The 24,984-nt window shown below is 46.2% G+C and overlaps 1 protein-coding gene across 15 annotated transcripts in view; it reads left to right on the plus strand.

Moving 5' to 3' along the window:
• Positions 1-24,984, plus strand: part of TACC1 (transforming acidic coiled-coil containing protein 1) — a 130,525-nt gene that overhangs the window by 28,865 nt on the left and 76,676 nt on the right. For 4 of the 15 annotated variants that reach the window (XM_086380360.1, XM_086380364.1, XM_086380369.1 and 1 more), the window contains exon 1: positions 1,424-1,560. The exons of the other annotated variants lie outside the window; for them this stretch is intronic. In XM_086380360.1, the coding sequence (XP_086236486.1) occupies positions 1,484-1,560 (77 nt within the window). In that variant the 5' untranslated portion in view covers positions 1,424-1,483. Of the gene's footprint in view, positions 1-1,423; positions 1,561-24,984 lie in introns of those variants that run through there. 15 annotated transcript variants of the gene reach the window in all.

Genomic DNA, 24,984 nt, shown 5'->3' on the forward strand with positions numbered 1-24,984 from the left:
GTATTCTTGCCCTTAAAGAACTGAAAGACAAATAAATGAAGAGATAGTTGCAAAATAAGATCGGTAGGTGCTATGCTGGAGGAATTAACAAGTGGTATGGGAGCAGGGTGATAACATATGTAGGATGGATGCATTTATCAGCAATGATGGGTATCTACTAGGTATGTGCCCGGCAGAATTGGGAGGACAATGAAAACGAAATAAACTCCCCGTCGTGGAGTTTACCTTCTAGTGAAGGAAACAGGCAATAATAAAAAGCTGTAAGATCAGAATGCAGGATAGTGGTGTAGAAGGCAATCTGAGTTGGGTCTGGAAGGATAAACAGGTGTTAGGAAAAGAGGGCATTCCATATTTTAAACTAAAAGAAACCCTGGGATGGAGGAGAGCGAACTGGGAGGTGGGAACGGATGAAGAGCCTGAAATATTTTGAAAGGAAGTTATAAGGAGTATGGTGTGTTAGTCTCTCAGTCGAATTCGACTTTTTGTGACCCCAAGGACTGTAACCGACCAGGCTCCTCTGTCCATGGAGTTCTCCAGGCAAGAATACTGGAGTGGGTTGCCATTCCCTCCTCCAGGGAGTCTTCCCAACCCAGTTCAATCCTGGATCTCCTGCTTTGCACGCAGATTCTTTAACCATCTGAACCACCAGGGAAGCCCTGTAAGGAGTGTGAGTAGGTACATCACAGGGCTGATGGGAGGGACAGGATCTTATTTCCAACACAAGAGTTCGGAAGAGAATTCATTCATTGGTTGTCAGAACCGGAAGGGACATTAAGAGGTCAAGAATGATCACAGCCCTCTTATTTTACAAATTAAAAGAAAGCAAGACTCGGGGAGGGCGCAGGAACTTGTCTCGAGTTTGGGGGGGCACGAACAGGTCCTCTCCGTTTTCTACATGACTCTGCGCAGCCCTCTGTGCCGGACAAGCGGCTGGGGGAGGCCGCCTGGCGGGGAAGGCGGCCCGGGTCTGGGAAGGCGGCCCGGGTCTGGGGTGCCGGCGCACACCGCCCCCTCCCGGGGCTTCTACCGCACGGCCGCCCCGCGGGGCCCCCTCCCAGCTGCGCCGCTGGCAGCCGCGCGCGGGGGCTCCCCGGGGGCCGGCCCGCGGCCCGGGCGAACTGGGAGGGCGACTGCCACCGGGCACCCCCCGCCCCAGTCCACCTGTCGCCCTCCGCCGCCCGGGGGGGCTCCCTGGCTGCGTGACCCACGCGTTCAGCCTCGCCCGGGAAGGATCTCCGGGCGGGGGTCCCCGGGCCGCCGGGCGGGCCGAGCCCTGCGATTGGCGGAGAAGTCGCATCGTCTCCAGCAACGCCCTTTTGCCGGCGCTCCCGGCGGCCAGGACCCTGTCCCCGGCACCCCCGCCCACCCCGCGGCCCCACCCTTCCTCCGGCGCCCGCCTCCTCCTCCCGGCGGGGTCCGGGCCGGGCCGGCGCGCCGCGGAGCAACCACCGGCTGGCGCAGCCGGGGCCCCGCGCTCTGAGCCATGGGAGGGGCCCACTCTCAGAGCCCGAGGGGCCGGGAGCCGACCGCGGAGAGGTCCCCGAGACCCCGAGAGACCGCGTGAGTCCCAGCACCCCCAACTCCCGCCCCCCCAGATCCCCGGGGCCGCTGTTCGGGGCTTTGAGTGCCGGCCCGGGATGGGAACGCACGGCGCCCGTCCCACCCGGGCTGGGAAAGTGGGGACTCCCGCGCGCGCCTGCGGGGCGCAGGGGTGGGCCTGGTGGGACATCCCGCCCCAAGCCTCACCTTGAGGGGCCCGGGGGACGCACGACCACGACCCCATGGGGGCAGTATCGCCCCCAGGCGGGCTGCGGACCCGCGCCCGCCCTTGCTGTGCCCGGGGCGGGGGGAGGCGGGGATTAGAGGACCCCGAAGTTTTCCAGACTCGTCCAAGCAGGAACACACACGTGTCCTCAAGGGCTCAGAAACACCCCCGAGACGGAGCCAGTTGCTACAGGAGTAGAGATTAGAAAGGGACTCGAGTCGCAAAGATAACTCGGCTCGTGTTGGCCTTCAGGGTCCAGGAACTTGATGCCGTGCTCGTTGTTCGCAAGAACTCCCTCTTGTTTGCTCCGAGGGCTTCGTGATGATCTCAGAGAAAGGACTGTATTGTAGCGGCAGCAATTAGGCTTTTGTTCTGGGACAGCAACAACTGGGAACACCAAGTACTGAAATGCAAGTTTCGAAGGGCCATTTTTAGGAACGTGATTTAGAGCAAGTTGCTGCGGTTTGAAAGGTGGCCTTGCTGTCTTATCGCAGAGAGGATGTGTTGATGATAACTATTTATCTGAGAACCCAAACCATCTTTAAGCGTTTAATTAAAAATGTTTAAAGTGTGTGTGTGTGTGTGTCCTGGAGGTAATGTCAAAGAATCCATACTCTATTTTAATTCAGCCAGTGCCAAAGCTGTTTAGTTTGAGAAAGATACACTTAGCCATCACATACAGACAGTCTGGGCGGTGGGAGGGGCCTCTTTGGATTCTCTTTTCAAGACAAAGTAATTTCCAGAATATCCAGATGATAGACATGTTAGTTGTTCCTCCTGATGGTTTACATATGTTCTCGAATCTAAACTTAGTCCAGGCATCTTATTAATCGTAAGAATAGCTGAGAATTATTGAGTAGATTAAAAATGTGCCGAACCCTGTTCTAAATACTCTGCGTGTTAGTTAGTCCCCAAGAACACTGAATTCATTTCTGTTATGGCCCTCATTTTATTGGTGAGGAAGCTGAAATATCAATACAAAGAGAAATGACTTGTTCAAGGTCACAGAGCTACAAGGTGGGGGACCCAGATTCTGACTCCAGAGGTCCTGCTGCAGCCATTTCCCACGGGAGTGTTGGGATTGATTTTAGGAAACAAACTATTATCTCAGCAGGCAGAACACACCCCACTTTTTCCTTTAATTCCTCCCAAATGAGGCAGAAATCTGAATCAGCAATGCTTATACCTAATGAGAAAAAGAATTGCAAAGTTGATTTAACTTTATAAAAAGCAAACGTAAGGGATGCCTCTGGTGGTCCAGTGGTTAAGACTTTGCCTTCCAGTGCAGGGGATGAGGGTTCGATCCCTGGTTTGGGAACTAAGCTTTCACGAGGCAGGAGCAGGTTGCTGGGGATATGGCGGGTATGGGGCAGCTAAGCCCCTGCACTGCATCTACTGAACCCCCACTCTGGAGATCCCTGTGCCGCAACTAAGACCCAGTACAGCCAAATAAATAAATATTAAATAAACAAGCAAACAAGGGGCAGTGTAATAACTGCGATGATGTTCAGAGTTTTAGAGGCAGATTGCCCGGGGTTGAATTCTAGGCTTTGCTCCTTAGTATCTGGAGCTCTTTTATCTGATCCTTAACCTCTCTGAGTCTGCTTCCTTGTATGTAAACTGGGAATGATGACAACGTCCACTTCACAGGCTGCTCTGAGGATGACATAAAGATCATATGTTTATATGAAAAGCATGCTAATAGGTTTTATCTCTGAGCAGTAAGTTGTTTTAGCCAAGGATGACGGTTGACTATGTAATCTTGGTGAGCATGTGGCTGGTGTAACTCAAAAGTAAATATTTGAATCGTTCTCTGATAGGATGCTGGAGAGATGAACTCAGGGCTTTTTGTGCTGGATTCAGCTGTCCGGGTGAGGAATTGATTCTCGATTGTCAGATTATCCTGTGCTTTTGCAATAGAGGGTCTCTTTCTCCAAGGAGATTCTGCACATGCCTTATATATTTACCAAAGCTTGCCTAAAAATAATCATTAAAGCCATCCTTGGTCTAAGCCTAGGAATACCACCCAGGAATGCCCGACCCTGCTGGAGTGAGGGCATTGAGAAGGACATAAACACATGTGGGCTGTGTGGAGAGTTTTGGCCTCATCAGAGTGTGCAGGCTTAATGAGTCAGCCCTACAAACCACTTGGCACAGACCAGGTGAAAGATGAGAAACATGAGCTTCGATGCCTGTGATGTACATGAAGAGCAAAAAGCATGCTTTTTATCCTGCCTCATTCGGGTGTACAGCCACAAGTGTCTCCACGGTCATTGTTAATGTCACCGGCTACAGATTTCCTGCCGGACACATGGTGGCCATGGATAACACTGACCTCAAGGAAGTTCCCCTACTCGGGCCGTTGCATTTTCAAAATCTATTGTTCCTTTTTAAAAAACATAAAAATACATGAAAATCTCACAAGTGATGCGTGAATGCATTTGTCTTTTGAGGGAGAAAAGTATGTTTCAGAATGCTCACAGTTTATATTTTAGAAAAATTTAATCAAGTATGAAATTTAACCAGATAAATCTGTCTTAACAGAGTTCTACTATGAAATATCAACACATGTGGGGGACTTCCCTGGTGGTCCAGTGGTTAAAACTCCCCATTGCCAGTGTAGAGGGCAAGGGTTCAATCCCTGGTCGATGAACTAAGGTCCCGCACACCATGAGGTGCAGCCAATAAATAAAATAAAATTACTTTTAAAAAGAAATGTAAACAAGTATGGACATGTATGAAGAGAAAGTTCTGATTTTAAGATATAACTGATTATTATGGAAAATTATAGCTTCTAGTCTTGCAGGAAGGTCTACCTTCCCCAAACCGGAGGAAGCAAGTGAGTTGGCTTTGGTAAAAGGTACAGGGAAATGTCATTTCAGTTATTCAGGGAGGCTGCACAGATAGTGATTAAGAGCAGAAGCTGTGGATCAGGCAGACCTGGGCTGGAATTCCAGGAGTAGCTTAGTTCAGGAAGCTTTGGAAAGTAATCACTTAACTCTTCAGTTGGGCAGATGTCCGCATCTTTAAAATGGCAATAATAATCATACCTACCTTATGAACTAGTGTGTGTTATTAGTGCAGGGTTGGTACCTAAAGCATGCTTGCTTACCTGAGTTATTAATACATTCCCATGTATATGTACCTATAAACCAGGTGCTATGCTCGCTTCTGTGGGATGTATATTTTGAGTAAGGCTGAAATCAGTCCTGGGTGTTCTTTGGAAGGACTGATGCTAAAGCTGAAACTCCAATACTTTGGGCACCTCATGCGAAGAGTTGACTCATTGGAAAAGACTCGGAGGCTGGGAGGGATTGGGGGCAGGAGGAGAAGGGGACGACAGAGGATGAGATGGCTGGATGGCATCACCGAATTGATGGACATGAGTTTGAGTGAACTCCAGGAATTGGTGATGGACAGGGAGGCTTGGCGTGCTGCAATTCATGGGGTCGCAAAGAGTCGGACACGACTGAGCGACTGAACTGAACTGAGTCTGTTCTGGGGCCCTTCCAGGTGGCTCTAGTGGTAAAAAAAAAAAAACAAACAAACAAAAAAAACTGCCTGCCAATGCAGGAGATGTGGGTTTGACTCTTGGGTCAAAAAATCCCCTGGAGGAGGGCATGGCAACCCACTCCAGTATTCTTGCCTACAGAATCCCATGGACAGAGGAACCTGGAGGGCTACAGTCTATAGGGTTACAAAGAGTTGGACACAACTGAAATGACTTAGCACCCACACACAACTCTCTTCTAAAGGGAAGATTGACTTGCGTACTAATTCAGCGAGGCCTCTTGGAGAACCAAGACTGGCTCTTTCGAATTAACTTTTTCCTCAATTAATTTCCGTTTTCCAGAAAGAAGCACTGTCCTGAGAATGGCCCTGTGTTTGGGGATGTGGTAGTTTGGTGAAATGTTTGAAAACATGACTCCTGAGTTGAACTATTTTTGGCAATGGGGCCAAGATGGGTTTTCTAAGAGCAGTAAATAATTTGTGGAGCGGTTTGGACAATGACATAAAGCAGAACCTATTTTTCCGTAAGGACTGTGGTGTGTAACTAACTCATCTAGGGCTTGTTGAGTTTGTCCATGAGGAATGAACCATAATGCTCTTGTCAACGCTTTCAGTTAAATTTCTAGGGCAATCTTGGTTTGCATTTGGAATATATTCTAATGGATTAGATTATTGGCAAAGCCAGGAGTTTCTGAGAACTGGAGTGTTTTTGCCTTGGGGTTTTCTGATCATGTGAATTACATGCAGGTTCTATAAAGGTCTCATGAGCTACAGAAATAGCAACAACAAAAGATAGAGCCTTTTGATGAACACAAGTCCTGACATGAAGAGGTGCTGGCTTTGAAGTTTTAGACACAAGCACACAGGATTCACAACAAGTAATCTTAGGAGGCAACGTACTTGAAACCCACGGCTTTCAAATCCATAGTGTTGTTCACCGAACAATTTTTACTGTCATTGAAAACATTTAGGTCCGCAGTTGCTGTAGAAATTTTTCAAACATCCATCGAAACTGTTTTAGTGCACAGTTAAGAGACAGACTTAGAGTCAGTTTGTGGAAAAGACCCAGAAAAACCTGCTCTATGAAGAAATGTTAAAAGAAGTACTTAGCTTGAAGGAGGGACTGGTGACATGGTGGAAATATATAATTTTTAGAGGATGTTTGCTGCCTCTCTCTCTCTGGTGAAGTCAACCCCCCCAGGAAATGGTTTGCATTGCAGGACATGGGAATTATTTGTGTGTGTATGTTGAGTTCAGATAGCACAACTTCTAGATGGTGAGGGCAGCTGATATACTAAACAAGAGTTACTAAGGGAAGAAAAATCCCTTTTTGCAAATCATTAAAAGGTAAGAGAGATACTCTCTCAAGGATTGAGACTCCAAGGAGGTTAGCGTTTTGCTCAATTGCTTCTTTTAGCGTCAGCGCTTCCCCACCCTTACCTCCACCCCACAACTTCTCCCGGCTGGTGCATATTTCGTGTCAAAAATCAAGAGGTGGGGGGGCGGGTGGGCACAGCTGCTGGTGTCCTGGGCTAGCGAAGCGGGTTATTTAATATCTTTGTTGGCTGGTAGCCAGAGTGGGCTGCAGGCTGTGTGAATTTGTTAACTCCAGGTCAGGAGATGAATCGGTAGCATGCCGAATGGCCTTGGAACGTGCCATGGAGGTCCATGTTATGAAACTCGCTCTGAGTCCTATAGTATGCTTTTTTTTTTTTTTTTGCAGTTTTTTATTGTAAAGTATATGTAAGGTAAAATTCACAATTTTAATCATTTTTGTGTTCAATTAAGTCCACTGACCATGTTGTGTCACCGTCACAAGTATCTGTTTACACTTTTTCATCATCCCAAAGAGAAGCTCTGCATCCAGTAAGTAATCGCTCCCCTTACTTCCATCCCCCAGCCGCCGGTGACCTCTATTCTACTTAATGTCTCTATTTACGTTCTTCATATAAGTGGAATCATAGAATATTTGTCCTTTTATGGCTTGCTTAGTTAACTTAGAATCATGTCCTGAAGGTTCACTCATGTTGTAGCATGTTAAGGAGTTTCATTCCTTTGACTGGCTTAATAATATTCCTGTGTATGTAGAGACCACATTCTGTTTATCTATTCATCTCTTGATGGACACTTGGGTTGCCTCCACCTTTAGCCAGTTGTAAATGGTGCCGATACGCACACTGATCTGCAAGTATCTGACTGAGTACCTGATTTCAGTTCTTTGTGGGTATTTGCTGAAGAGTAGGCAATGGCACCCCACTCCAGTGCTCTTGCCTGGAAAATCCCATGGACCGAGGAGCCTGGTAGGCTGCAGTCCATGGGGTCGCTAAGAGTCGGAGTAGACTGGGCGACTTCACTTTCACTTTTCAGTTTCATGCATTGGAGAAGGAAATGGCAGCCCACTCCAGTGTTCTTGCCTGGAGAATCCCAGGGACGGGGATTCTGGTGGGCGGCCGTCTATGGGGTCACACGGAGTCGGACACGACTGAAGCGACTTAGCAGCAGCAGCAGCAGCAGCAGCAGCATTGCTGGGTCACCTGATAACTCTGGGGCTTCCCAGCTGGTGCAGTGGTGAAGAATCTGCTGGTGAACGCAGGAGACACAAGAGACACGGGTTTGATACCTGGGTCAGAAAGATCCCCTGGAGTAGGAAATGGCAACCCACTCCAGTACCCTTGCCTGGAGAGTCCCGTGGACAGAGGGGTCTGGTGGGCTACAGTCCATGGGTTGCAAAGAGTCGGACACGGTTGAGCACGCACACACGTAGTAACTCTATGTTTAACTTTTGGAGGAACCAGCAAACTGTTTTCCAAAGGACTTTACCATTTTACATTCCTGCCAGTTATGCATGAGGCTTGCCATTTTTGCTCATCTAAGTTAACACAGTTAATAAATATTCTTATAATTACTCGTGCATCTCTGATCAATAATTTAGAACACATTCCTAGAAGTTTAATTATAGAGTGAAAAATGCAAATATTCTAAAGGCTATATTTTGTTATGTATTAATGTATATTGTCAAATTATTCCCCCCAAAGTCATCCCAAATTATACCCCCCACGCCCACACTGCCTCTTTTAGCTCAATTCAGTCGCTCAGTCGTGTCTGACTCTTTGTGACCCCATGGGCTGCAGCACACCACACCTCCCTGTCTATCAACAACTCCTGGAGTTTACTCAAACTCATGTCAACTGAGTTGGTGATGCCGTACAACCATCTCATCCTCTGTTGTCCCCTTCTTCTCCCGCCTTCCATCTTTCCCAGCATCAGGGTCTTTTTCAATGAGTCAGTTCTTTGCATCAGGTGGCCAAAGAGTGGAGTTTCAGCTTCAGCATCAGTCCTTCCACTGAATATTCAGGACTGATTTCCTTTAGGATGGACTGGTTAGATCTCCTTGCAGTCCAAGGGACTCTCAAGCGTCTTCTCCAACACCACAGTTCAAATGCATCAATTCTTCGGCGCTCAGCTTTCTTATATAGCCCAACTCTCGCATCCATACATGACTACCGGAAAAACCATAGCTTTGACTAGATGGACCTTTGTCGGCAAAGTAATGTCTCTGCTTTTTAATATGCTGTCCAGGTTGCTCATAGCTTTTCTTCCACTGCCACTTTAGCAGTGTAATAGTATCCTTTCCTGTGCTAGGCACTCTCATTTTCAATCTTTGCCAGTTTGGTAAGAGGAAAAAATTATAATCTTGGTTTGACTTTTTAAATTCCTTATCAGTGAGGGTGAATTCCCCCCTGTATGTTTATTAGCCTTTTTTTTTGGCTGCCCTGAGTCTTCACTGCAGCACACAGGCTTTCTCTAGTTTAAAGGCTTAGGGCCTTCTGTCCAGTTGAGGCGTGTGGGCTTCTTTTGTTCTGGAGCACAAGTTCCAGAGCTCATGGACTCAGTAGTTGTGGAGCGCGGGCTCAGTTGCCCAGAGACACGTGGCATCTTAGTTCCCTGGCCAGGAGTTGAACCCTCATCCCTTGCATTGGAAGGAAAACTCTTAACCACTGGACCACCAGTAGTTCCTTATCAGCCATTTGTAGTTTCTTAATATCTTAATTTCTCTTTGCCAGTTTTGTACCAAGGTACTGATTTTTCAGGGCTTCCCTGGTGGCTCAGTGGTAAAGAATCTGCATGCAATGCAGGAGGAGACCTGGGTTTAATCCCTGGGTTGGGAAGATCCCCTGGAGGAGGGCACGGCAACCCACTCCAGTATGCTCGCCTGGAGAATCCCACAGACAGCGGAGCCTGGAGGGCTATAGTCCATAGCGTCATACAGAGTCGGACATGACTGGAGTGACTTAGTATGCATGCACACACTAATTTTTCTACATTTTTTGGTGAGAATTCTTTATACTATGAAGCCAGCTAACATTTGCTGAGCACTTATTATGTCCTTGGAAAATGTTAGTCTCGCATGTGCATTCACTAATATGATTTTTTAAAATTACTGTTTAATTGAAGGATAATTGATTTACAGAATTGTGTTGTTTTCTGTCAAACCTCTTAAAATAACCTGGTGAAAGTGTCGCTCAGTCGTGTCTGACTCTTTACGACCCCATGGCCTATACAGTCCATGGAATTCTCCAGGCCAGAATACTGGAGTGGGGAGCCTTTCCTTTCTTCAGAGGATCTTCCCAACCCAGGGATCAAACTCAGGTCTCCCGCATTGCAGGCGGATTCTTTACTGAGATATCAAGGAAGCCCCAAATAACCCAGTGCCAGGGACCAAACTCTCGTCTCTTATGTCTCTTGCATTGGTAGGAGGGTTCTTTACCATTAGTGCCACCTGGGAAGCCCAAGGAAACAGATACAGAGAGGTTAATTAACTTGTCTGGGGTGTCACAGCTGGAGTGACAGAATTGAGATTCAAGGCTGAATCTCAGCCTGAATCCAGAGACCTACATCCCTGGCCGTTGTCTTAAACAAACCTGTTAACCATTGTCCTCCGTTTTTGTTTTGTTTTGAAGGGGAGGTATTTTGTTCATTAGCTTTTTATTTTAGAACAATTTTGGATTTTCAGAAAATTTCAGCAAAAGTGCCAAGAGTCCCCATAGATTCCAGAAGCAGTTTTCCTTATTATTAACGTCTGATATTACTATGGTGCTTTTGTTATAGTTATTGAAACCATCACTGATATACTGTTATTAACTTAAGTCCATATTTTATTTAGATTTCCTTAGTTTTTAACCTGAGTTTTTTTCTGTTCCAGAGCATATTACATTTAGTAGTCACGTTACTTTTTAATATAAAACAACCTATCACGCTTTGCTTTTGGGTTTTTTCCCCTCTGTTTTGTGCTTATAGTAAGCTCTTCCCTGTCAAATGAGATACCTCTTTTCTTCTAGTTGTTTCATGAAGTCCTTCTCTTTATAAGAAACCAATTACTCCATCTGAAATTTCTAGAATTACTAGTGTAAGATAAGGCTCTAATATGTATTTTTTCAAAATAGATAACCAGTTACTCCAGTACTAGTATTTTTAAATAATCCTTTTTTTCCCTACCGATTTGTAATACCTTTTTTTTTTCGGCTATGTGGTGCTGCTTGTGGGATCTTAGTTCCCCAACCAGGACTTGAACCCAGGCCCATAGCAGTGAGAGCACCCAGTCCTAGCCACTGGACCACCAGGGAATTCCCTGTGCCGTAACACCATTTAAAAAATCTTTCCTTCTGTTTAACCCTTGATGGCTTTTTCTCTATTCTCACTCATTCAACAAATTTGAGTTGACCACTTTCTTATGTTCAGGCACTGTGAGTGTTATTTACTATTTACGTGGAAATTTACAAGGGCCGAGGAAAGCATTTCTAAATGTATAAAATCTGAATATTCATCAATAGTGTTAGGGGCAGGACATTTGCCAGAAATTAGGACAAAGGGAGGTAACTTGTGAAAGGAGTTTGGGGCGAAAGGACATTAATAACTTTTCTTGTAGGTCTTACACCGCCCTGGGTCATTCTGCAGTACTTCTGAAGGTTTCATTTCAAACAGCTTAGCATCCTGTGCAGAAGCAGTGGTACCCTCAAATGCTCTCAGGTCACCCGCATGCTTGGCAGGCTCACATTTTTCATGTACGGTCTAGACTTTAGTTTCTGCAGTAACATGATATAAATCCTAGCAGATTTATATCAAGAATGACAAATGATAACCCACTCTCCTCCCCTCCTCCTCATCATCCATGTCTTCTACCTCTGGAGACTTGGGAACCTTGGAAAATGCGAGAATCCTTCACTTTGACATTTCTTCCTTCTCTGGATTCTTACTGTTAAGGATACTTTGGGTATCTTTATTTTACTTTTTTTTTGCTGTGCCTGGTACAGTTTCACCTTTAGCCAATCTGATGGTCTGTCTGCTGTGAATGTTATTAATAGCAATTTTAGGCAAAATAAATTATATTTGGCTTTAAAAAAGAAATATTTGGCTTACTTATATTTAGGGGTTAGAATCGTATCTATTTTCTGAAGGCAAGATAGTTCTCTTTCTAATATAACCTGTACATCTGTCTTGTATTGCATGTCCCCGTGAAAGCCTGATAGCTTGAGAAGTCACTGGTGAGGATGAGACCTCTCAGGAACCTGACAAAGACGCTTCACTTTAGAGCAATACCTCTGAAAACTCATTGAGTCAGAGATCCCGTGATAACATAAAACTTTTATAGACTTTTTTCAAACAAAAATACACATCCACACGGTACAGAAGAGGCTCCCCTGGTGACTCAGTAGTGAAGAATCTGCCTGCCAGTGCAGGGGATGTGAGTTTGATTCCTGGGTCAGGAAGATCCCCTGGAGGAGGAGTGGCTGGCTGGCAACACACCCCAGTATTCTTGCCCGAGAAATCCCATGGGCAGAGGAGCCTGGCAGGCTACAGTCCATGGGGTTGCAAAAGAGTCAGACACAACTGAGCGACCGAACAACAACAACAAACAGTACAGAAAAGTTACGAGAGTCAGAGATCCTGAGGCCTAGGCATTAGCTCGTTTCATCCTTTCAGGGACCCTGTGAAGTAGACCTGTTACCTCCATTTTACGGATGAGTAAACTGAGGCTTGGAAAAGTTCAGAAACTAAGGCTGCAGAGCTGGCAGAATTCAAGTGAACCTGGCTGAAAGGAAACGATTACTGGTCGTTTCCGGAGTGGGTCTACCGTGGAGCAAATTATTAACCAGCTCAGGCTTCTGTTTATATGCTAGAAAATAAGTCTTTATGGGTCTCTCCCTACTGATAACACAATTTCAGGAAAGTAAATATTTGAGAAAAGTAAATGTTTGAAAAATACAGCCCATTCTGTAGACAAATACCCAAACACTGTGTTGCATTTACACAGGGCGGCTAGAACGCCTCTCTGGGGTTTCTTTGCTGAATTATTTTCATCTGCGAGTCTTCTTGCCTAACAACTGCAAAATGTTATGTTTCTATGGCAACCTCAAAACTGTTCTTAAGTAGGGGCTTGAGGAAACAAAACTCGGAAGGCTTGGGCCGGACATAATGGTGGGAAGAGGACTGATGTTTTTCCCGCTGGATATCACCTTCCTGGCATTTCTGAGTCCAGTGGTGTCTTGTCTCTGTCTCTTCCCCAGTTGCCTCCTTTGCCTCTTTTGATCCGTGATTCTCTGGTTCCACCACGGGTGAAGCCATGATTCCTGTGAAATGTCCGCTGATGGATATTTGGGGGAACAAGTTGTGAATAACACGGGCCACCTTTACAGGTGATACCTGGGGCTTGGCAGGTTCTATTGAGGACAGGATTAGAACTGAGAGATGCGTCCGCATTTCAGGAGTGGCTGGCGGGCCGGAGGAGACAGAGGTCCTCAATGGACTTCACCTGTTGTCCACCGGCCTCTAGCCCGGTAAAGGGTGCTGTTCTCTAGTTCTCCCACCAGGGGGCACCAGCCACCATGTGCTTAGCGTCTGGCCTTGGTTGGCCAGAGGTGACCAGGCCGTCTTTAGCCGGCTCCTTGGCCTGGTGGGATAAAAACCAGAGAGTCTTAAGGATGCTAGCTTACATGTATATGTAGGGGAAAAGGAAACAGACTAGGGAGCAGGGGAGGATGAACCTGAGGGTTTTGATATTTCCATTTCCTCCTGCTGGCTGGGATCCACCTCTCCGGAGTGTGTTATTTCTCATCACTCCTCCAAATTGCGTGGTTCAGAGCATATTTTTTGTGGAAGTTTTCCCCCTCTTTCCCATTGTCCACTGGTTGAACTGCAGTATAAACACCCAGGGTTGGACTCAGACGGGGCTCACTGTGACCTTTTGATGGATAGAAAAACAAAGCAGAAAGAAATGCCCTTCAAAAAAATTTGCTGATTGAATGTGTAACAGAGTTTTCTGACGCCCCCTGGTGGCTACTGTGGAGTACGGTTTCATCCTCGGAAAGGGGGAGACCCGCCCACCTCACAGGTCACGGTGTCCCCTTCAGCATTCAACAATGACAGCCCGGGTCATTCCAGCTTCAAGGACTACTCTTCAGAGACTACTCTTCAGAGTTCTAGGACTTGACTGGCTCTTCCAACGTGCCTTTTTCTCACTTTTTTTTGCCTTACACTTTCAAATTCGTCTTGTGTTTCCCATTCAGCAATCTTTGCCCAGTTCAAGGCCTTTTTCTTTTAAGGAAAAGTTGTTTTTCATCCATGACAATTGTCTGTTTTGTTTGGTTGATTCCATACCCCTGTTTGGATGGTTAGTGCGACTGGGGACGGTTTTGTGTTTGGGACTGAGATGCTTGAGTGGGGTGTGCGTGTGTGACTATGTGTGGCTGAATATATATATATGTGAGGTGTGTGTGTGTGTTGTGAAGGTGTGTGTGCGTGTCTGTGTGGCGGTGTGTGTTTGTGTGTAGGTGTGTGCGTATATGTGGGATGTGTGTGTGACTGTAGTGTGTAGGAGGTGAGTGTATGTGTAGTGTGTGTGTGTGTGTGTGACTATGTGTGGGAAGTGTGTGTATATAAATGTGTGGGGTGTGTGTGACTGTGAGTGTGTATGTGTGGTATGTGTGAGTTTATGTGGGATGTTGTGAGGGTGTGTGGGTGTGTACATATATGTGTGGTGTGTGTGTGTGACTGTGTGGGTGAATATATATATGTGAGGTGTATGTGTGTGTTGTGAAGGTGTGTGTGTGCGTCTGTGTGTGTGTGCGTGTGAGATTGTAAATGGGGGATATGTATATGGGGATGTGTGTGTGACTGTGTAGGAGGTGAATGTATGTGTATGTGTGGTGTGTGTGTATGATTATATGTGAGAGGTATGTATGTATGTATATGTGTGTGGGGTGTGCGTTTGACTGTGTATTTATGTGCGGTGTGTGTGAGTTTATGTGGGATGTTGTGAGGGTGAGTGGGCGTGTATGTATATGTGTGGTGTGTGTTGTGAAGGTGTGTGTCTGTGTGTGTGGGGTGTGTGTGATTGTGTGTAGGTGTGTGCTTGTGTGTGGGTGTGTACAGATATGTGTGTGTGGGGTGTGTTTGTGATTGTGTGTGTGTGTGTGTGTGTGTGTGGAGTCCCAGTGGTGCCGGCCCAGACTTGCTGGCGAGTCCTTTGTCACGAAGCGGTGACCCTTTCACACAGATGTCAGGAGGCGCGGCTTCCCCGCTGGGCTGAAGGTCAGTGGTGAGTCTGGTGCGGAGCGTGAACACCCCACTGACCCATCAAATCCTGAGTTCTTTCTTTACAAAGCACGGAGGGGGGTTTCTGAGGCGTCCTTGTTCACCAGCCTGAAACTCTCTCCCGGGGCCCGCATCTCCCCGGCCCGGGGCCCCTCCTCACTGCCTATCCGCACACATCGTCCCTCATGCGGCCGAAAGCCGTCTATGGAAGGTGAATCATGTCACTTCCTTTTTTGGTCAGCCTGGAGCTCTCCTGCACTTGCATCACTCAAGTGTGTGCAACACATCAGTTCCTCGCGCTGTGTGGTCTGTTACGTGTCTGCTTTATGTGTCTGGAGTTCCGAGACTACCAGCGGGGCCCTGGGTCTGCTCCACAGACGTTCTTGAGCAAGTCAGTTTCATCAAAGTGTGGACGCAGAGATAAAACCATCCTGAATATCTTATTTGAGAACAACAACAACAACAGCAATCAGCATCCAAAGGGAAAAAGTAAAGGTCCCAGCACAGGGCAGGTGATGTCTCTGAGTTGGGGAAGTTCTGTGCATTTGGCCCTTGATGGTGTTGGCGAGGGTGGCAGTTCTGGGAACGTCCGAGACTGAGCTTTCCCCGACAGACGTACCGGGAGCCCTAGAGTGAGGCTGAGGAATGTTGCCACGCGGTCTCCACGTATCCACCTCGGCACCCACCAGGCTGGGAAATGTGTCTGCCAGCTGTCGCTGCTGAAGGCTTATGGAGCGTCTCAAATAGAGGGATTATGGACCCAGGAGGCTGGTGACTAATGGAAATGCCCATCCTGGTGGCTGATCCCAGCACAGAGTCACGTTTCTGCATGTCCGGTCCCGAAATACGGCTGAAATGAGCTCAACAACATCCCCTGTCCCCCAGGGATGCAAGCGGCCCCTCTGGGCAGTGGTCAGCACACCCTCTCTCCCTTGGGAATCCTGCAGAAGGGCCTGGGTTTGCTGTAGGAAGTAGGAGGGGTAGTGACGGAAGAGTTGAGAGAGGTCGCCCAGGACACATAAACCTTCGACGGGCTCGGGTCCCGGGCCCTTGGGGGAGCTGAGCTGTCGGGGTGGGAGGACTGGGGAGAGTGGGAGGAGGTGGTATTGAGTCAGACCTGAGTCACTTTCCCAGCCCTGTACTAGAGCCAGACCACAGGTCCTGAGAGTGGAGGGTCAGAGACAATACAGATTGTGGCTCAAAAAAGGGGACCCATGCTGGGCAGATGAGAACAGGGAGTCCCTTCTCAGCGTTGACTTGGCTGTTGTGAGTTAGGTGAGTTTTGTGGTGTTAATTCACAGTCTCTCTCTTTTTTAAAAAGTTTTTATTGGAGTGTGGTTGATTTACAGTGTTGTGTTAGTTTCAAATGTACAGCCAAGTGAATCAGACTTGGATATACATATATCCACTCCGTTTTAGATTTCAACCCTGTATAGAGTATTGAAAAGAGTTCCCTGTGCTATATGGTGGTGGTGATTTAGTTGCTAAGTCGAGTCGAGCTTTTTGCGACCCCATGGGCTGTAGCCCATCAGACTCCCTGTCCATGGAATTCTCCAGGCAAGAATACTGGAGTGGGTTGCCATTTCCTTCTCTAGGGGATCTTCCCGACCCAGGGATGGGTCGCTACCGCTGAGCCACCAGGGTCTTAATTAATTATCTACAGAATCTTCTGGACTAAAGGTCCTTAAATACTGATTTAAGGAGGAGATGTTGAGTATGCTGTTGATCAAAAAGGTTTGTGTCTCCAGTTTAGAAGTTAGGGACATGTTTCCTGTACAAAGAATGAGAGTCTAGTGTGACTGAAATCCCAACGATTGAAGGCATTTCAGTGTCCATCCAGAGTGGTCGTCCACTGGATGACCCAGGACCAGAGTTTCTGATTCGACAAGTCCAGCGTGGGGCATGGGAATTTGCATTTCTAATTCCCAGGTGATGATGCTGCCTGGTCAGGGACCCCTCCCCCCTTCATTTTACTAACTTCAGGCAAAGGATTGAAACACTCCACTTACCAAAAAAAAACAAATGAAGAAAAGGAAGAAAGTCTGCCAGCATTTCAGTAAATACAGGACAAGATGTTCAGACTTCACGGATAATCAAATGTGTTCAGATAAAGCATCGCCTTCCTCCCCAGTTGCCAGGATTTTAGAAGATGGACTGACGTGGCCTGGGTGAGGATTTAGGGAAAGGGCTGTTCCCTACTCTGCTGTTTAAAACTGTGAATCAGTACAGCCTTGCTGGTGGGCAGTCGGGCTCTGTGTCTCCAGGTACAAAATGCGATCTGGAGTTTTAACTCTAGGAAGTAATCCTGTACACGGGAGAAGATGTGTTATTCATCCCAGTTTCCTTTGTAAGGAGGAACAGTGAACCGCCTAAACATCCCTCCACAGGGAGCAAGTTTTGTAAATCACATAGACACACCAAGGCTTGTTATGCGGATGAGAGGAGATGAGAGCGTGGGCTCTGCTGGGTCAGGAAGGGTCTTGGCCCCACTGCCTGAATTCCACTTCCTCCCTTTGGGAGCAGAGCTTGTGATGAAAACAGGAGATGCTGGGAATAAGCCCTTACCTCTAACAGAACAGTACATTTATTTTTTAATACATTTAAAAAATATTTTTTTCCATTATGGTTTATCTTAGGAGATGTAAGAGGTGCAGGTTCAGTCTCTGCATCAGAAACATCCCCCGGAGGAGGGCATGGCAGCCCACTCCAGTATTCTTGCCTGGAGAATCCCATGGACAGGGGAGTCTGGTGGGCTACAGTCCATGGGGTCACAGAGTCGGACACGACTGAGCGACTAAACACAAACACATTTCTTAATTGGAGGATAATTGCTTTGCAGTGTCGTGTTAGTTTCTATTGTACAACAATGTGAATCAGCTGTAAGTATACAAGTGTGTGCTTAGTCACTTCAGTCGTGTCCAACTCTTTGTGACCCCATGGACTGTAGCCTGCCAGGCTCCTCTGTCTATGGGATTTCCTAGACAAGAATACTGAAGTGGGTTGCCATGCCCTGTTCCAGGGGATCTTCCCGACCCAGGGATCGAACCTGAGTCTCCTGTGTCTCCTGCATTGCAGGAGGTTTCTTTACTGCTGAGCCACAGGGGAAGCCCATACATATAAATATATCCCCTCAATATGTATATTTAAATTTCATTTGTTTAAAAGTACCCATCTGTCTGTCTGTTGTCTGTTTAACTGCTCATCTGTCTTGTCTGCTTATCTGTCCATCCATGCTCATAGTACATGCTTGCCTGTAGGAAACAAGTGTGATTTGGGAGGTTTCTGTCTGTTCATCCAGTCGCCACATATTACAGAGCAAATAAAACAAGGTAGACAAGATGCTTTGTGTTCACAGAACACACTTCTGGTTGGGAAAGACAGTAAGTGGGAAAATAGAAATAATTTCATTCCAAGTATAAAAGTTGCTTTAAGAAAAAGATAAAAACGGGGGTGTTGCTCACCATCATTTTAACAGTTGGCTGTTCAGCCAGAAACAGAACTCTGGGTGAGTTTTCCTTTCTTCCTTGTATTTTTCTGTGCCATCCGGAATCCACCGTTTCAAAGACTGTGCTCCTTGATGTTCGAGGATCTTCCCCCCAGTCACTTGGCTTAAGTCCCGCTTGCTGCCGAGCCGGGTCTGCTGGCCACACAGCCCTCAGCTGGTCCTCAGAGCAGCCTCCCCGGCTCCCTGATTCATCCCCACTCGTCCCCCCTCCTCAGCCTCCTGGGCCTCTCTGGGAGGTCCTGCACTTTCCTTATACATCACCCATGACAACTAATAAGTTACTTTCTTTGCTTACCGAATGCACCACTGTGCAGATTCCGTGAGGGCAAGAATTGGGTCTGCCTGGGCATTTGTAAAGTGTGTGGCATAACTGAAGGAAGGAATTCTTACAGAACTCAGGTTCGGCTGCACGCCACTCACAAGCCAATAATTCAGGAGGCAAGTGTCAATAGAAAGGAAAGGTGCTTTGATCAGAAAAGCCGACAGTTGCAGGGAGGAGGTGGACTCATGTCCTGAGACCACCTCCAGAGATTCTGCCCAGCCTTGACAGTGTTTGGGTTTTTGGGTTTTTTTTTTCAATATTTATTTGGCCATGCCTCATCTTAGTTGTGGCACACAAGATCTTCCATCTTAGGTGTGTCGTGTGTGATCTAGTTTCCTGATCAGGGATCAAACCCAGGCCCCATGCACTGAGAGTGTGGAGTCCCAGCCACTGGACAACCGGAGAAGTTCCTTCTTCCTTTTTTTTTTTAAGTGTACTTAAAAAAAAAAAAATTATTTCTCCGGCTGCATCAGGTCTTAGTTGCGGTGAGTGGCCTCTCTCGTTGTGGCATGGGCTCTCTCCTTGTGGCACGGGCTCAGTAGTTGCTCCACAACATACAGGATCTTAGTTCCGCAGCCAGGGATCCAACCCGAATCCCCTGCATTGGAAGGAAGGTTCTTAGCCACTGGCCCACTAGGGAAGTCCCTTCCTTTTCTTTATTAAACAGTTCATGTTGCCTTCTCAAACAAGGTGAATTTAGGGAGATGTTGTATCTCTGTTGCTCAGGTCATCTGTGTACATTGTTGGGGAGGAGGATATTTTCCTCTGCCCTTCAGGGTTCTTCTAGCTAGTCTAGGAATTAAATGGACATAAGGGCTTCCCTGGTAGCTCTGTTGGTAAAGAATCTGCCTGCAATACAGGAGGCCCAGGTTCAATCCCTGGGTGGGGAAGATCTCCTGGAGAAGGAAATGGCAATCCACTTCAGTATTCCTGCCTGGAAAATCCCATGGACAGAGGAGTCTGGCGGGCTACAGTCCATGGGGTCTCAAAGAGTCAGACACGACCGGGCGACTAAACCACCAGCAAGACTGATGAACGGGAGAAAATCAAACAAAAGTTCAATAATATATGTCCATGGAAGAGACCCAGGAAAACTGAGTCACTCACCAAAGTGGCAGAAACCCTCACCTTATATACCACCTTCAGCTGAAGATGAGAGAGGATGTTGGAGGTAATGTTTTGGGACTTTAGAGGGATGGAAGGAAATTCACATCAGGAAGGAAATTCACATCAAGGTGGAAAAGCAAATGTTTGGTAAGCAACTGTGTGCTGGGCCTGTGGAGACACTGGGACCCAGAGAGGACCCTGGTCTTATGGCCTGTCCCTTCCACACTGAGCCCACTCTGCAGATGACCCTGATGACAGCTCTATCCTGGGAAGAGGACCTCTATTTGATTTTTTTTAAAATAATTTTATTTGTTTATTTTTGGCTGCACTGGGTCTTCCCTGCTGCTTGCAGCTTTCTCTAGTCGCAGCAAGCGGGGGCCGCTCTCTAGTTGCGATGCACAGGCTTCTCTTGTTGTGAAGCATGGGCTCTGGGGAGCACAGGCTCAGTAGTTATGGCTCTGGATCTTCAGAGTGCTGGCTCAGGAGTTGTGGTGAACGGGCTTAGTTGCTCCCGGCCTGTGGCATCTTTCCCAACCAGGGATCAAACCTGTGTCCTCTTCATTGGCCGGCAGATTCTTTACTACTGGGCCTCCAGGGAACTCCCTATCTGAATGGTTTTAATCAGTTGGGGGAAGGTCAGAATTTCTTCCTGAGTTTTGGGGCCTTGATTGTTTTCACCTTAAAGTAATCCACACGCCAAAGAGACATTTTAGGGTAGTGAATTTTGCTTCCCTATAACATCCTTCAGGGTTGGGGAGAAAGCTTAGAATTCAGATGTCCCCCCCAAGAGGTCTGAGTCTCAGCCACGCAGACTTTGGTGCCTGGTACTCCTCGACGTACTCCTTAACACCAGGGACTCACCTGCCTGTCTGAAAACCAGGATACTGGGCCCAGTGATCTTTGGCAAAGGGCCTTTCCAGCTAAGACTTCCTGTGGTTCTGCGAGATCTGGGGTGCATGCCTAGGCTGGGAGTCAGTGACTTGTTAGTTCAGGAAACAACTGATAACAAATACATTCTACTCAGCAGCCAGCTGTACCTCGACCAAAGGAAATAGAAAATACATATGATCTTACTGTATCATATGTAGTGAGGTGCCGAAAGGAGCAGTAAGGGTAACCTTGCTTACACTAGTTTTGTAAGATAATTTTAACAAGATATCCTGGGAGTTCCCTGGAAGTCCAGTGGTTATGACTCTGCACTTTCACTGCTGAGGGCCCCGGTTCAGTCCCTGGTCAGGAAACTAAGATCCTGTAAGCCATGGAGCATGATATATATATATATATATATGTAATATATATATATATATATATTTTTTTTTTACTAATTATGAGTCCATACGAAAATAGTTTCTAGGGACTGCCCTTGCAGTACAATGGTTGAGTCTCTGTGCTTCCAATGCAGGGGGTGAGAGTTTGATCCCTAGTCAGGGAGTTAAGATCCCACATGCCACATGGCTTAGTCAAAAAGTTAAAATTAAAAAAAAATAAAGACGAAGAAAATACTAAGGAAATCCTTTGTTGGGTGAGTGCTGAAAATCGTCAGGCTTCCCAGGCGGCTCAGTGGTAAAAGACTACTCCTGCCAATCAACGCAGGAGATGCTGGAGACACCGGTACTATCCCTAGGTCAGGAAGATCCCCTGGAGGAGTAAATGGCAACCCACTCCAGTATTCCTGCCTGGAGGATCCCACAGATGGAGGAGAATCTCTTGCCTGGAGAACTCTATGGATAGAGGAGCCTGGCAGGTTACAGTCCATGGGGTCGCAAAGAGTCCAACGTGACTGAGCGACTGAGCACGCACATGCTGAAAATCATCGCTAACACCAGTTAGTGTTACAAACAAAGGCTAACAATGATTAATTCATTTATAGAGTATCAGCCAGTTATTTTGTTGTTGTTGTTGAGTCACTCAGTCATATCCGACTCTTTGAGACCCCATGGACTTAACCTGCCAGGCTCCTCTGTCCATGGAACTCTCCAGGCAAGAATACTGGAGTGGGTCGCCATTTCCTTCTCGAGGGGAATCTTCCTGACCCAGGGATTGAACCCGCATCTCCTGTGGCTCCTACACTGCAGGCGGATTCTTTACCACTGAGCCACCAGGGAAGCCAGTTATTAGTTTAGCCTTTGAATTGGGATAAGATTCTCATATTTATTATATAGTATTTCCGGATTTATAAAAAACATTATTTTCAAGGAAATCCCCCCGAACAAGATAATATCCTTGTCCAGTATCCAACCTTCCTTTCCCTCAATGTATCAATATTTCCACTTACCAGTTTGAATTTACCATGAGGCTAATGAAGCTTGAACTTCAAGACTCCTCAGTTATGCGGCCCCTCCTTGGTCTCCAGAGGGGCTCTGGCATTCTGTTTGTAAAGTCCTTTGGTAATTTTCTTCAAAAGAGCACCCCCCACCCCCGCCTCCCAAATTCCTAAGCTTCCTGCTTCACAAAACGGGGCTTTGGCAGCCTGCTCCGTTTCCACCTTCCTCCGCAGAGCCCCACCATGTTTCCCACTTTTTTTCCCAGATGGGAAGAAAGGCTCCCAATAGTGCCATCTGCCTCAGCAACATGGTTTCCTGGAAGAAACCATCCTAACGGGAGTGTTAGAAAACAATTCAAGCAAGTCAATTGAAAGATCAAATTGGCTTTATTCTATGAGCCAAGAATCAAGCAGCATCCTATGGAGCAAATAGGAAAGAGTTCCCTGGAGCTGCATAAAATGAAAGGCTTTTATGGACAGAAGGGAAGGAGATAGGAACTAGCAAAGAGTGGGTCATTTTCAGGCAAGATCACTTCCCTGTGGGGGGCTAACTGTAGGGGGCTATGAGGCATTTACATCCCTAGTGCTGACCAGGGAATTCCAGACTGTCTGGTTAAGATCATATTCCTGCGAGAGGCTGAAACTGCAATCAGGTTAGGTATTAAGTCTCCATTTGGCATGGTAGGCTTAGCACAAGTGACTCCATTTGGGCCTGTTGTCTTTTTTTGAACAGTTCCCCCTTTTGATCAGACCCTGAAAGTCACTCAGTCCTGTCTGACTGTTTGTGACCCCATAGACTGTAGCCCACCAGACTCCTCTGTCCATGGAATTCTCCAGGCAAGATACTGGAGTTGGTGGCCATTCCCTTCTCCAGGAGGTCTTTCCGGACCAGGGAGATCAAGCCCAGGTGTCCTGCATTGCAGGCAGATTCTTTACTGTCTGAGCCACCAGGGAAGCCCATTTGTCACTGGGAAACGTGTAAAAATTTAAGGTGTTAGTGCCACTCTCAGCTACTGTTCTCAAGTTCTCAGTTTCTGTTGATTCTCCATGTGGTATTTACAGGTTGTAACTTCAGGCTCACAGTTTTTCGGTTGGTCATTTTCTTCATTCCTTTTCTGGCCTTCCAGTCTTAGGGAGATCATTTGCTTGGTGGTTAGTGGCTATGAACATACATTTAATCCTTTTGAGACAATACAGCACGACAGGGAGACTACTATGATGATTACAAACAGGAAAATTTCCTGTTTGGAGTGCATTTTGGAGCCATGGTCCCCATTATACAAACCAATCAAAATCAAGTAAAAGAAGGACTCCACTGAAGGAGTGAGCGTTTATCTATAATACCTGTAGTTTGAGTGAATTCCTCTCTTTTCAATATCCTGGGGTTCCTGAGCCTGTCAGGCAATGATTTTCTTTGTTGTTCAGTCGATAAGTTGTGTCCAGCTCTTTGCGACCCCATGAACTGCCTCATGCCAGGCTTCCCTGTCCTTCACCATCTCCCAGAGTTTGTTCAAACTCATGTCCATTGAGTCAGTGATGCCATCCAACCGTCTCATCCTCTGTCACCCGCCTTTCCTTCTGCCCTCAGTCTTTCCCAGTATCAGGGTCTTTTCTAATGAGTCAACTCTTCACATTAGGTGGCCAAAGTATTGGAACTTCAGCTTCAGCATAAGTCCTTCCAGTGAATATTCAGGGTTGATTTCCATTAGGATTGACTGGTTTGATCTCCTTGCAGTCCAAGGGACTCTCAGAGTCTTCTCCAGCACCACAGTTCAAAAGCATCAATTTTTCATCTCTTAGCCTTCTTTGTGGTCCAATTCTCACCTGTATGGAAAAACCATAACATTGGCTATATGGACCTTTGTCGGCAAAGTAGTGTCCCAACTTTTTAATATGCTGTCTAGGTTTGTCATAGCTTTCTTTCCAAGGAGCAAGCATCTTTTAATTTCATGGCTGCTAAAAACCTTAATTTTTAGTGAAAATAAAGTGATAAACAATTGGGAACCTTTCATATTAGCATTTTGTGGCCTGGTGAATTTGTAAATACTCTGTGTATGTTTCTGTGTATAAATGCTTTCTATAATTTGTAGAAACGTGTTCTCATAGTAAATTTTTCAGTGTGGCACAAAACATGTTTACTAATAAACCCAAATATCTTTAGTTCCTTTGTAGAGGAAATCCCCAAATGGACAAATCTGTGTTCAATAATTATTTTGTCTTATTTGGAAATGATTTAGATATTTGATAACTATCCACCATTTAATTTAACTTGGCAAAACTTTAAGGTTCAGGTTACCAAAAAGATTTGGGGAAATTATTTCAAAAGTTCACATAAAAATTTTATTCTGCAGTGTCTTATTTATTTCTCCTGTTCTCAATAAGTATGTTTAGACTAAACACAAAACTTTCATAAGATGTTTTGACAAAATCAGCCATCATCCCAAGCTATTTTTCTTGCTGACAAATTTCATAACAGAGATAACGTGAACTTTTTTTTAACCAATGAACCCAACTAGGATAATGTGCTTTGGCATTATTTTAATGCTGATAATTCTGAAGACATACCTATCCAACAAATTTAAACTAGACTTTATTTACCAAAGATTTTCTCAGATCAAGTAAACCTGAAAAATATTTAAGTTAGTTTCTATCATATGTCTGAAAGTTGTAGGTATCCTTCATATATACAAGTGCTTTATTCTCTTCAAGCCAATTAGAGCTCTTCTACAAGTTAATTTCAGCAATACCATCTGAAGGTGGATAGTACCATACAACACATGTACATAGACACAGACATACACACACACAGACAGAGGCCAACAGAGACCTTATAGCTGTTGTTGAAAGATTTAGCCACGAATCAGGTAGTATAAAAGAGATTGGATCCAAATTATATTTCTAACAGCTGCAGTAACCTAAGG

This window comes from Bos grunniens, chromosome 27, assembly GCF_055505025.1.
Source record: "Bos grunniens cultivar Pamir isolate PY7600 chromosome 27, Bosgru_T2T1.0, whole genome shotgun sequence".
Taxonomy (NCBI): domain Eukaryota; kingdom Metazoa; phylum Chordata; class Mammalia; order Artiodactyla; family Bovidae; genus Bos; species Bos grunniens.